We start from the raw sequence: 12,965 nt of genomic DNA, 5'->3' as shown, positions 1-12,965 counted from the left end.
CCTCAATAAACGAACCGTGAAATAGTGCGAGGGATCGCTGTAATTGCCACAAGAGGGTGGAAAAGCAGAACTTTTGTTTTCATTTTAGCTTCTCAACTTACTTCAACATTGTCGTTATACAATAATGGTAAAACACCATTTATGTCTCAAAGAAGCTCCTCAGTTGACTTTAAACATTCTTCCTTGTTGATAAAATGCCATAAGATACTGGAGGAGTAAAACACTACTTATGTCTAAATAAAGCTTCTCAAATCCCTTCAGAGTTGCTTCGCACCAACATGCCTCAAGATGGCTGCAAAATACGACTTTGGTCGAAATTACGCTCCTCAACTCATTTCAACAAGAGATGCCACAGGATGGTAACAAAATACTATTTTTCTCAACTCATCTGTATTTATAGAGCACTTTAAAACAGCCACTGCGCCATACAAAGTGCCTTACATGGAGAAAATATAATATATACAACAATAAAACAATAAAATAACAAAGACAGTAGATTTTTATCTAAATGAAGCTCCTCAACGGCCTTCGAAAGAGTTTTGGTTGGCACCAAATTGCCGCAAGATGGCATCACAGCTCGACTTTGTCAGAATGAAACTACTCAACTGGCTTCAATATTGACCCCTGGCAAAGAAATATTACAAGACAGTGGCAACTTCTGTCTCAATGAAGCTTTTCAACTTCAACAGAGTTCCTTGGCACCATAATGCCAAAGGATGGGAGCAAATCACTAATTTTGTCAAAATGAACATCCTTAACTTACTTCTTGCAACCAACGCAACAAGATTTGGGTCTAAATGGAGCTCCTCAGCACACTCCAACATACTCCCTCGACTCAAAGATTCAACAAGATGGCACTCGTACTATACAAACGAACTCCCTTCCAGTCACTTCATCATAGTTCCATGACACCAGCATGCCAAAAGATGGTGGAATGTCCAACCCAGCACAGAGCACAGCATGTAGCTCACGGCCAAACGTGACAAAGCGAACGGTGACAATGAATCGGGTGGTTAAAGACGTTGCTGTGATCCCGCAGAAGATGCGTATGCGAGTGTCGTCTCTTCAGTGCTCGGGCCAAAAACGCCAGGACGGCGAGCGCCTGCTGCTGCCCCACGAGGCCGTCTACCGGCTGGACTTCCAGCGGCAGGACCTAAGCTTTCGCCACTGGAACGTGTCTTTGGGCGGGTGCGGGCGCGTCACCATCACGGGGATCTCGCAACACTGGACGCCCGACCTCACCCACCTGATGGCGCGCCAGCTTCTGGAGCCCGTCGGCACCTTCTGGCGCGGCGCCGACGACCCCGACGGCTGCGAGCTCAAGTGGCTAGAGGCCGACATGCAGGAGTTCGGCGAGAGAATCGCCGAGCTAGCCAAGGTCCGCAAGGTCATGTACTTCCTGTTCGCCTTCAAGGACGGCGCCGAGGCGGCCAAGTTGCGGTGCTCGCTGGCCTTTTCCTCCCTCCAATGAAGCTTGCGTTCCGGGCAGTCGAATGGAAACAAGCACTCGTGTCGTAAAACTGAAGACTTGTGTATGGAAACCTTGAAATAAATCTTCTGAAGGCACACTTGTACTTTCTTTTTATGAATCATGTCTGATTTTATCATGCTATTATGAGTCATTTCTTATTTATTCATGATATAATTTATCAATTATCTCCAATTTAATCTCTTTTTTAAATGTGTTAGGATTATTCATACATTATAGTTATTCACGCACATTTTAATTAATCATGCGATAATTACTTCAGAAAGTCTTATTGAGACATGTTGTAATCATTTTTAATATATTAATTAAATATCGCCGGCACAGTGGGTGACCAATTAGCACGGACGCCTCACAGTGTCGAGGTTGTGGGTTAGATTCCGGTCCTGCACTTCCTGTGTGAAGTTTGCTTGTTCTCCCCATGCCTGCGTGGGTTTTCCGGTTTCTTCCCACATTCCAAAAACATGCATGGCAAGCTGATTGAACAGTTGAAATTGTCTCTAGGTGTGAGTGTGAGCGCAAAAAAATGAGCAAGATGGCTGACCTTCTGCCAAAGGCCATCTTTTGACGCCAGGGTGGAGCAGGCTGCCACGAACCAACAGTTTCCCAACTTGCCTTGGTGGAGGTCATGCGCACTCAGGCCATCCACAAAGAGGTGGGGATCTTGACATAAGTCCTTGTCAAAGTTGACAAGTGGGAAGGAAAAGTCAATATGAAGGTAACTTTAACGCCGACTTCCGTGTTTTTAGTTCGCTTGTACGAGGATGTTGCCTTTGTGGGCGACAGCATGGCGATGCCGTCACTCAACCACGCTAAGTCAACGCGCATAGATTCAGTCACGCACTTTCTCAAACACTCACTCATTCACATACTTACACTCTTTCCCTCCCATGTCCTCTTATGCACTCACACACACACATGCTCACTCTCACCGACTTTCTCAATCACCTACATGTGCACTCACTCATTCACACACTCCCTTATGCTCTGTCATTCACTTCGACTTTCTTACACACTCTCAACTCTCTCTCTCAGCCACCCCACACAATCACTCACACTCTTAAACACACTCACTGCATGTAATTTGTAATTTTGTCTAGTTGGAATAAAGTTGGTGAATGGCGAAGGCGGGCCGGCAGCGGTACCTTAGGCCTCTTCCAGATGACTTTGCCGATGTGGTTGCGCTTGTAGAAGAGCGACTGATCTGTGGCGGGGAACAGGGGGTCCTCAAACAGGAGGCCATTTTGGCGACACTGCTTCCGCAGGGCGGTGAACGACTGGCCCTCGTAAGCCACCACCATCCTGACGCTTCTGTGAGACACACACATACATCAACAATTATGACAAAATCCAGATTTAATTTTTTTTTTTTTAACATTTGTACAAACAAAAAGATGAGACAGGGATAGAGGGCGTGGCTTAAAGTTGCCACCATCCACTGCACGGATGTTCAAATCTCATGTGCAAGCATTTTTTTCTGGATCACATGACACCAAAATAGAACTTTGTTGAGCTTGTCTTGTGACCACTGAAAAAGGAACTTTTTCCGCTTCAAGTGTTTTGGAGCCATGTTAAGTCACACGCAGGAGGCTGACAGCCAAAAGAAAGCTATGAAAACAAATCCACCTACAAAATAAACAGGACTTAAAAGCAGCGCACAATTGTATCATCGACCATGTGCTCAAACTGTCTAAGTGAAGGTAGGTTAGTGTTGTGTTCAAGGACCACCTGATGAAATCTGACTGCCTTTAGGTTAACGTAAATGTAATGAGCTGATGGTGTATTGAAGAAGTAATTGAGTTTTGTTTACTGCCACTCGTTTGTGGTGCATCTGAGGTCCTTCTGATAAAATGTGACGAAGGGCCACACTTACGTATACATGGTGAAGCTTCATTTTGAAGTGAAGTCACGCTTTTAGTGTGTAAACGATTTTTAATGTGGGATAACCCCCCTGCCCCCATACCTTTGACTAAGGTTCTAAACATCTGTTTTGCTTGTAGTAGGAACCAACTCGAATTCCTTTACTTTCGTTTTAAATGTTCGTTTCTGTTCATGTGTTTAAATGCTGTCAATTTAAATTATTTTGGTCATTTTTGAAAGCTACTTTTGATTTCTCTGCTTTGCTTCAGAAAGTCGTTGTGTATGCGTCTAAGTGTCGAATCTTTTGCTAGTGTGAAGCACACTGCCTTGCCTTTGTTTAGATTTAGTGGTTGTCAGTAGACGTGCTGGAGAGTTGAAGGAAAATCTAATCGCGTGCTCAAAGCAATGTTTACATACAGAAAACGTAGTTTTTGTCTCTTTTCTCTACACTGAACAAAACTGAAACGTATTCGCTTGCACATGATTAAAAATGGGTTAAAGAATGTAAAATCTCCACGAAAAGAATCGGGTACGTTAGTTTTGGTTGAAACATTTGAATCACATGTAACCGATGCGCGCATTCGAAGTTACTTTTTTTTTTATTGTGTCACACGCAGTAAACTGACAGCCAACAGGAAGTTGCAAAAACGAAATTTTAAATGAATCAAAGAGGTGTCCAAATGTACCATATCCTACTGGCAGGTGAAAATAATCTGAACCAAACGACCGCGACTACAATAAAAAACAAATTAGCGCCGAGTCGTTGCTTTTATTTTGAAAGTTGGTCTAGGAAGTGGTCTTGTTTACACGAAGTGATCAATAAACACTTTTCAAAAAATGTGTCGCATTCTTAAAACTATTTTTCCGATGTCAAAATGTCTTATTTAACGACTGCGGTCCATGTAATTCACTTTAGAGTGATATGAACTTGAAGTGTTTTTTTCGATGTCAGAATGTCTTGTTTAACGACTGCTGTCCGTGCAATTCACTTTAGAGTGGCATGAACTTTGTGACACAAGTGAAAGTAAACTTACACAGCAAAGAAATATTTTTTAAACTAACCGTCCAGATCTAGATTAGCTTAAAAAGTTTGCAAAAACCAGGCGCCCACCTCAAAATGTGGCTGTGACGTCAGCTGTGCTCCTTCTCGTCTTCGCTACCAGGACAACACTTCGTCTTCTTCTTCTTCGTGTGGTGAGGAAGACGATGGGATCAGAGCAACGCTCTGATCCAAAAGAACGTCAGTGAGTTCGCAGGCACACGACACCGTTACAAGCCCACCGACGACCACATCAGCGACAAGCACGCCTCCTCGCGCATCTGGAGGCAAGACAAGAGCTGGCGCCGCATTCAAGGGCTATATGACAAACTAGGGCCTGACAACTGTTTCAATAGACGTGATGACGTCGGGCCTGCGTTCAAGGGCCATATATTGTATTAAACTGGGCCCGTACAATTATTTCATTGTACAGTATTGTAATGAAGTCGGCAGTGCATTAGAGGGCCGACAAAATTGGACTATATGCAGTGAATCTAGTGGTACGATCAACGGCTTTTTAATTGGTCAGGGGTTCGATTCCAGGCTCGGGCCTTACTGTGTGGAGTTTTCATGTTCCCCCCTTGCCTGCGTGGGTTTCCTCCGACCTTCCAAAAACATGCATGGCAGGTTGATTGGGCACTCCAAATTGTCCCGAGGTGTAATTGTGAGTTTGAATGCTTGTTCGTCTATGTGTGGCCTGCGATTGGCTGGCAACCAGTTCAGGGTGTACCCCGCTAACTGCCCGAATACGGTTGGGATAGGCTCCAACACGGCAGCGACCCTCGTGAAGATAAGCAACTTGGATAGATGAATGCTGAAAAGTTGGTGGTGCGTTCACGGGCCATCTTTGAAAAACAATTGTAAATAGCTCTGCGATTTATCAATTTTGTATTTATATTGCACTTAATTGAACGGTGTTTGTTTGTTTGTTTTTTCTTCTTCTTTCTTCTTTCTACCCACATTCTTGCTGCTGTAGGCTGTAAATTTCCCCAGTGTGGGACAAATAAAGGATATCTTACCTTATCTGAGAAAAGTGGACCAAATGACTGGAAATGTACGATGAAGTTGAGATGCGTTCATGGAACATATGACAACATGGAATCAACCTTCTGCAATTGAATTTAAATGATTAAATTCGTGGTGGGTTCGAGGGCCATATGACTAAATGAGTCTAAAGAACTGTATGGGTGTATGTAATGATGTTAACGACGCGTTCAAATGTCATGTTCGAAATGTTACCAAATCACTGAACGTCTGTATTGAAGTTATAGGTGTATTCAAGGGACATTTCACAAAACGAGACTGAGGACCAGCTGACAAAATGGGATCAAACAACTCTCCAGTCTCCATCCATTTTCTAACGCGTCGGGGCAGTAGCTTCAGCAGGGAAGCCCAGAATTCCCTCTCCTCATCTGCCTTTTAAAAATCCTTCAGGGTGTGGGGGGGGGGGGGGGGGAGATCCCGTGGTCTTCCCAGGCCAACCAGTAGACCTAAGAGTCTCCAACTTGTCGACCCTAGGGACTACTGCGGACTAAAGCGTCGCCTTTCGGCTCAGCTCCTTCACTACGACAGAACGATACGGAGTCCGCATCACAGCAGACACTCCACTGATCCGCTTGCTGATCTCACGTTTCATCCTGCCCTCACTCGTTAGCAAGACCCCAATATACTTTAACTAATCCACTCGGGACAGAATCTCACTTACTAGAGAAGGCAATCCACTCTTCCGACCGAGGACCATGGTCTCAGATTTGGAGTTGCTTGTTTTCATCCCAATTGCTTACTCAGCTGCTACTGCTCCAAGCGAGAGTTGGAGATCACGGTTTGAAGAAGCCAACAGTACCACATCTGCAAAAAGCAGACATACAATACTGAGATCACCAAACTAGAACCCCTCACCACCTCGGCTGTGCCAAAAAATTATGTCCATAAAAGTTGTGAACAGAATCGGTGACAAAGGGCGGTCTTGGCAGAGTCCAACCCTCACAAACAACGCACACTATAAAACAGGGGTGCCCATTAGGTAGATCCTGATCTACCGGTAGATCTAAGACAGGTCCCAAGTAGATCCGAGGAGTGTCGAGAAGAAAAAAAACAACCATTTGTGTGTCTTTGTACATGTTATTAATATATTTTTTGTGTTAATATACACTGCACACTAATCATATTATCAGTCTCATTTTCACAGAAAAATATTTTTAAAATAAAATAAAGCAGGTCGATCTTAAATTTACGGTGGCGCGTGATTACGTCATCGGAAGTTGTTAGCGCTCAGCAGTTTGCAATTAGTGATGGGAATTCCGGCTCCTTTTAGAGAGCCGGCTCCTTTGGATCGGCTCCCTAAAAAGAGCCGGCTCTTTCGGCTCCCAAATGGCTCCTCAGTTTTTTTGTTGCTTAAATTAATTTAATACCAAAAATAACGTAATATTATGTGTAAAATGAATTACTAATGCAATAAAGACATATCAAATATTTATTATTTATATGGCTTTATTTATAATCTTCTAAACATACTCAACATGGAGTGCTACAAAAATAAAAACAAAGTACAAAGACCCATCTCAAAACAAGGTCGTCAAAAAGTTCCAATCTCTGAATGTGTATATTTATAAGCTTTTAACTATTTGCAGTAAAACAACATAAGTAAGCTTTGAATACCACACAACAAATTATAAATTAAAATTTGTAAAACAAAAAGAAAAAAAGCAGCATCCAGGTAAAGGTTTTAGCTTGTTTTTAGCGAAGATTGGCATGAAGAAAAACCAAGTGCCTCAGCTTTGAGGAGTTGATCCTCTTTCTCCTCTCTGTTAATATTTGCCCTGTTTTGGAGAAGATTCTCTCTGAGGGGACAGATGTTGCGACAACACACAGCCAACACAAAATGGATGAAAATCCCTTGCAATCATTTTACCCAGTTCCTCATCAATTGTGTTCTGTTTTGCTGGTTGTATAGCTTTTTGCATAAAGTGGCTCATAGAGCTCTGGGTTGTACATCTAGGCAGTTGTGACATTGCAGTAGCAGCAACAGTTGCAGACACACTAGCACCTTCATTAATAGCTGGTTCCCTTGCTTGTCTTTTCTCTTCAAATTGTACTGATGGGTGGACATTTCTGATGTGCCTGTGCAGGTTATTCGTGGAGCCTGATCTATGGGATATTTTAACCTTGCACAGTCTACACGCTGCCTTTGAACTATCAATTAAATTGAAATGAGTCCATATTTCACTGCGTTTCCTATCCATTTTCTCACCTTTCCACTTTCCACCGTGTTGTTTTTTTTCACTAACTAGCTCTCTCGTCTCCTCGTCTGTCTTGTTCGCGTACTGATCAGTGTGCTGCTGACTGTGTGTCTCTTCTCTAACCCCTCCCCCTTCTCTAAACTGCGTGTGTGTGCGTGCGTGCGTGCGTAACCCTCCCCTTCCGGCTCCCCAATGAGGAGCCGGCTCCCAATGAGGTGGGAGCCGGGTCCCATCGTTCACTTCTCGGAGCCGGCTCGTTCGCGAACGACACATCACTATTTGCAATTGCAGCTTGTGACCAGAGCTGTTGCGCTCTATCTTTTATCGTCATGATTCTCATTCAGAGTTTGCTTCGTGTACAATTCAACCAAGGGCACGAGAAAAGAATATGAATCTAGGAGGGCCCTGGGAAGCACTTTAAAATGGTACGTGTGAGCTACGATAGTTAACAGGCTGCAAAAGTGCGTCGCATGGCTCCGTTTCAGGCTGTTTCTCATCATGGCGTGAAGCGCGCGTGTGCGCGTGCGCATGCGCGCACCGGTAAGGGTAGATCCCGGGAGGTTAGTTGATCGAAAAGTAGATCTTCGATCCAAAAGGTTTGGGCACCCCTGCTATAAAACAACTACTGGTACAGATGTATGTTTTGAGGTTGGTGATGCATTCAAGGGTTATCTGACAATGTACAACCAACTGAATACGGAATAAATTGGTGGGACGTTCAAGGGCCCTCCAAAATAATTGGACCGAACGAATGACTAGATGTAATAAAGTTGGTACGACCAAAGACCACAACACCAAATGGGACAGAAATGCTCTGGATGCACAACATTCACGAAGTTAGCGGTGCGTTCATGGACCATTTGACAAACTACTGATTGTTAAGGCACATATGACAAAAAGGGGCTGAATAACGGAATGTAAATAATTGGTGGTGTGTTCAAGGTGAATTTAGTAAACTGAATGACTGCATTTGGTAAACTTATTGAATGACTGCGTCTCAGGTCTGGTGGTTTTACTATCATTGGTGTTGTAATGATAAAATATGACCGACTATGATTCAGTCAATGTAAGGTGGGTTGGCGTTGCCTTCAATGATTTTTGAGAAATTGGGCCCAAATATAGAGAAACTCTTCACGTTCATGAAATGTGTTTCACCATATCGACCACTAGATGTCAGCAAAGGCTGGGAAAATAAGATCGTGAGGCGGAGGACCTGGATGTCCCTGCGTACATATTAATCTTTAACATCTTCATCGGTTTGTGTCATGTGAGGAAGTTGCACTTTACACTCGTATGCTTCCAGCAAAAGACGGAATCATACACGTCAATGACAGGTAAATAAAGAACAACCATTTGATTGAACACATATTTTCATGACTAGTGTGTATTTTTGTGTGTGTGAAGTCTTACTAGCATTGCCACCACTCGTTACCCTAATTTCATTCACACGACTGAATCGATACATTTTTTTACTGTGAAATGCATTCTCTTAATTACCCCAAAATTTAGTAGATTTTTAAAAGCATTTTTAATTGTGTGTGTTTCCTTACTGACATGATTTATTTTAGTGGTATTGTTCCTCCTGGATGCCATCATTTTCTTCACATCCTTTGATCAGTTCTAGACATTTAAACATAAGATTAAACGTTTTTAAATGGCAAAAATACTTATTTTCTTGTCTTGTGTATTTTCACACATATTTCTCTATTTTTGGGGTTTTTTAAAAATATCTAATTTATTTTACAACCATTCCCATCGGGAGTGCTAGAATTTGTTCTGAAAGTTAAAGTGGTTGTAGTTAAAGTGGATACCTTTGGTCAATGAGTGACTGTAAAAAAAAGAAAAATGATCTCACTGTGTATTTTTTTGGTTTTGCTCATGTTATAAACTGCTGACTTGCAGCTTTGCAATGTTGGCCTGCTGCTTCATGATTTTAACATTCCTGGATGTGTCGACCTATCCCGGGATAGCGGAACAGCCCAAGGTCCTGATGGTGGCGGGCACCATCGTGGTGATCGGTCACCCACAAGCAGAGATGACTGTCAAGTGCAGCGATAATGGCAATGCAAGTTAGTGATGTAATAAGTCAACACCTACTTTCATTGTATTCAATCTAAACAGTTGGGTCAGAAAATAATCTGATCATGGGTAAAAAAATGGATCAACCAGCACTGGGGTCAATTTGACCCAACTCTTTGGGTTATTCGTTTAACTCCAAAAAGTTGAGTCAAATGAATAACTCAAAAAATAACCCAAAACATTGACTTGCTTTCAACAAAACTAGTTGATCCAACTTTTTGGATCAAATGAAATAATCGGGTTGTTATGGGGTTTTTTTTGGCTTTTGCTAACATTCTTCTGTTTTAATTCGTCATGTCCCATCACTGGTTAAGCTGTTTTTCGAACTGACCCCCGTCAAACTGCTAATCGTTCCGTACCTAGTTATCATTTGTGCCTTCTTTCGCCAGCCGGTGTGGTGGTGTACTGGCACACCCCCTTTGGACCTCTTTTCACACCTGGCCTCCACACCAAACAAGACCCGGTCCACATGAGCCAGGATGGCAGCCTGGTGGTCCACGATCTGAGTGACCTCCACCAGGGTTTGTACTATTGCCTGCTGCAGCATGATGACGGGGGGTCGGAGCTGTTCCCCTACCAGCTACACATGCACACGCAAGATGGTGGACGTGGCTCAAGGTTTAGGAGGGGGCTGGAGAAACAGGATGCGGTTTCTGACGAGCTCTTTACGGGAGCCGTGACGATGGCTGTGCTGCTCACCTTCATATTCGGGTTCAGTGCAGGAGCTCTGAGCAGGACAAACATTCTCAGGTGGGAAAAAAGTTATGTGTTTCCTTCTATAACATACCACATGGAAACATGTAGACATTTTTTGCACATATAGACCACAAATATCAAAACTGTGAAAAATCAAGCAATTCTCATTGCTCTCAAACACTACGGGAGTTTCTGCCAAATGTGCTCAACTGTATGACCTGGACAAATGGATGCTAATTCATCTAACACCTGTTTAATGTCTACAAATGTTTGAGCAGAATTTATCCCACTGCGTAATCGCGGGGGTTCCACACCGCTACAACGAGGCGCTGTAAAGTTGTCAGGCCAGCACAAAGCCCAGGTCCACACTGTCAGGTCGGACTTAAAAAGAAGAAAAATATCCAAATTTCCCCCCTCCTCACTCTTCCATCTTTCTCTGCATGACATGCATGGACTCATGGCCAACAACGTGGTGGTCTGAAGCCACCACACTATGTTGAAGCCCCTGTCCACATGCTGGTTGTCTTGTCGCACTTCTGTTTCTGTGATCTGGTTGGACTCACAGCCAACAACTCAACACTCTAAAACTGCCACCACAGGCCAAAACCCTGGTCCACAAGTTGTAAAATAAACGCCCTCTGCATGCAGTTTATATGTAGTCCATTTGTGGTCCGTTTGCAGTCCAATTATCGTCCACGCGTAGTTACTACGTGTCGACCACACGGAGTCCATTTGTAAATTTGTCCACGAATCCACTTCCACATATCATGCAAAGTAGATTGAATAGTCTTTTCTACATTAGCCAACCATGCGAGTTCACAAACCAGACAGTAGGTGGCGGTGCAGTACTAGTTCTATCATACAAGGTTTGGATAAAACTATTAGGAGACCTTCCAAGGGAAAACATCTTGCAGTCTGAGCAGAACCATTCAAATGCAGACATGTTTGCTTCCGCAGATGTATGAAGGCCGTCACTAAGCGTCTACCATCAGCACGGCAGCATACACCTGACATCACCATGACACCACTCACCAGCTGGCCTTCATCGCCCTCCTCACCATCGTCACTGTTATCGCTGTCATCTCCACCTGCCAAACCTCAGAGAAGTTTCCGGGACAAACAGGGCCAGGACGGGAAGGAGGTGGGCAATCTCCGCACCACCTACCTGGAGGCCTGCAACCACGTGGATGACAGGGAAGGAAGAAGAGCATCTGGTGGAGGAATTGTGGATGAGAAGAGGAGGAGATGCAAAAAGGAACAGGAGGAGAATGTGCAGGAAGATGGATCTTATAATGGGATGATGGAAAAAGGTGAGAGAGGAGAAGGGGATGATGAAAATGGAGGAGGGAAGAAAAATGAAGATGACAGAAAAAACAGAAATGATGAAGATGTAACCAGTCAGTCTTCACAGTCAGAGAATGCTGATCAAAATCGGGAAGAAGAATCATCTTCTCCACATCGTCCAAGTCGGGTCATCCGTGTCTATCAGTACGACCAAGATGGCCTCCGTTACGGCCACCTCTCTGACCCTGACCCAAACCCTTTACCCAAACTTAAGCAGCGCTCAGTCTCCCTAACCCACCTCAACGCCATCATGGCCGCCGCTTCATCGGGACCCATGGACGCCACCCCGCAAAAGATGCTCTTTGATGGACAGTTTTGAATCGGGTCATCGTGGCCAGGTGACAGACAGCAGGAGCTTCCACTGATCCAATTTAGAGCCACTTATTTTTACTTGTGTTCCCCTTTTGGTCCACTTATGACCCTTTTGTCATCCACTTTTGATTCACCCTTTCATCCATTTGTAGTCCTTATGTGATTCACTTGTGATCCACTTATATTCCACTTTAGGTCCACTTATCATCAATAAGCAGTCTGCTTCACTTACAATCTATGTGTAAATCACCTTTGGGCCACTTATGATCCATTTGTAGTCCACTTGTGATTCACTTATAAGCTGTGTGTACAGTATTCTACTTCCGGTCCACTTACGATCTTTTGTAAAATTATTATCTTTCAAGATTTTATTTATGATCCACTTATGATACATTTGTTCTTTTATGAGGGCGGCCCGGTAGTCCAGTGGTTAGCACGTCGGCTTCACAGTGCAGAGGTACCGGGTTCGATTCCAGCTCCGGCCTCCCTGTGTGGAGTTTGCATGTTCACCCCGGGCCTGCGTGGGTTTTCTCCGGGTGCTCCGGTTTCCTCCCACATTCCAAAAACATGCGTGGCAGGCTGATTGAACACTCTAAATTGTCCCTAGGTGTGAGTGTGAGTGCGAATGGTTGTTCGTTTCTGTGTGCCCTGCGATTGGCTGGCAACCGATTCAGGGTGTCCCCCGCCTACTGCCCGAAGACAGCTGGGATAGGCTCCAGCAACCCCCGCGACCCTAGTGAGGATCTTGTGGCTCGGAAGATGAATGAATGAATGAATGAATGTTCTTTTATGATTCATTCCATTTGTAATCCACTTAGGATTCCATTTTCAGTCCTCTGGTGATTCTTTCATGATCTAAGTGTAGTCCACTTTTGGTCCACTTGTGACCCTTTTGTAGTCCCCTCGTAAT

At 44.0% G+C, this 12,965-nt stretch overlaps 3 protein-coding genes across 3 annotated transcripts in view; 2 read left to right on the top strand and 1 right to left on the bottom strand.

The window, feature by feature from the left end:
• LOC127608478 (olfactory marker protein-like) overlaps positions 1-1,566 on the top strand; it is a 2,396-nt gene extending 830 nt beyond the window's left edge. Inside the window, exon 2 of the mRNA XM_052077566.1 lies at positions 1,040-1,566. Within this exon, the coding sequence (XP_051933526.1) occupies positions 1,040-1,471 (432 nt within the window). The 3' untranslated portion in view covers positions 1,472-1,566. The remainder of the gene's footprint in view (positions 1-1,039) is intronic.
• The window catches only part of LOC127608482 (calpain-5-like), a 15,960-nt gene extending 11,273 nt beyond the window's left edge, over positions 1-4,687 (bottom strand). Inside the window, exons 1-3 of the mRNA XM_052077596.1 lie at positions 4,458-4,687; positions 2,632-2,797; positions 2,031-2,162 (exon numbers count right to left, since the gene is read on the bottom strand). Of these exons, the coding sequence (XP_051933556.1) occupies positions 2,031-2,162; positions 2,632-2,787 (288 nt within the window). The 5' untranslated portion in view covers positions 2,788-2,797; positions 4,458-4,687. The remainder of the gene's footprint in view (positions 1-2,030; positions 2,163-2,631; positions 2,798-4,457) is intronic.
• A 4,793-nt stretch (positions 4,688-9,480) lies between these two features.
• On the top strand, positions 9,481-12,309 carry LOC127608521 (uncharacterized). Its single transcript, XM_052077638.1, has 3 exons — positions 9,481-9,693; positions 10,093-10,453; positions 11,357-12,309. The coding sequence occupies exons 1-3, from the start codon at positions 9,534-9,536 to the stop codon at positions 12,060-12,062; spliced, it is 1,227 nt and encodes a 408-aa protein (XP_051933598.1). The 5' UTR covers positions 9,481-9,533; the 3' UTR covers positions 12,063-12,309.
• The last annotated feature ends 656 nt before the right edge of the window (positions 12,310-12,965 follow it).

The sequence above is a fragment of the Hippocampus zosterae genome, chromosome 10 (genome assembly GCF_025434085.1).
Source record: "Hippocampus zosterae strain Florida chromosome 10, ASM2543408v3, whole genome shotgun sequence".
NCBI classification, from domain to species: Eukaryota; Metazoa; Chordata; class Actinopteri; order Syngnathiformes; family Syngnathidae; genus Hippocampus; species Hippocampus zosterae.
Note: the sequence above shows the minus strand (reverse complement) of the source record. Positions and strands in the feature narration are given on the sequence as shown.

Bases quoted from the DNA above. Each gene is read 5' to 3' on its own strand.
- LOC127608521 (XM_052077638.1), top strand. From the start codon at position 9,534: ATGTTGGCCTGCTGCTTCATGATTTTAACATTCCTGGATGTGTCGACC. The intron at 9,694-10,092 runs GTTAGTGATGTA...TTCTTTCGCCAG, and splicing joins CAGCGATAATGGCAATGCAA to CCGGTGTGGTGGTGTACTGG. The intron at 10,454-11,356 runs GTGGGAAAAAAG...TTGCTTCCGCAG, and splicing joins AGCAGGACAAACATTCTCAG to ATGTATGAAGGCCGTCACTA.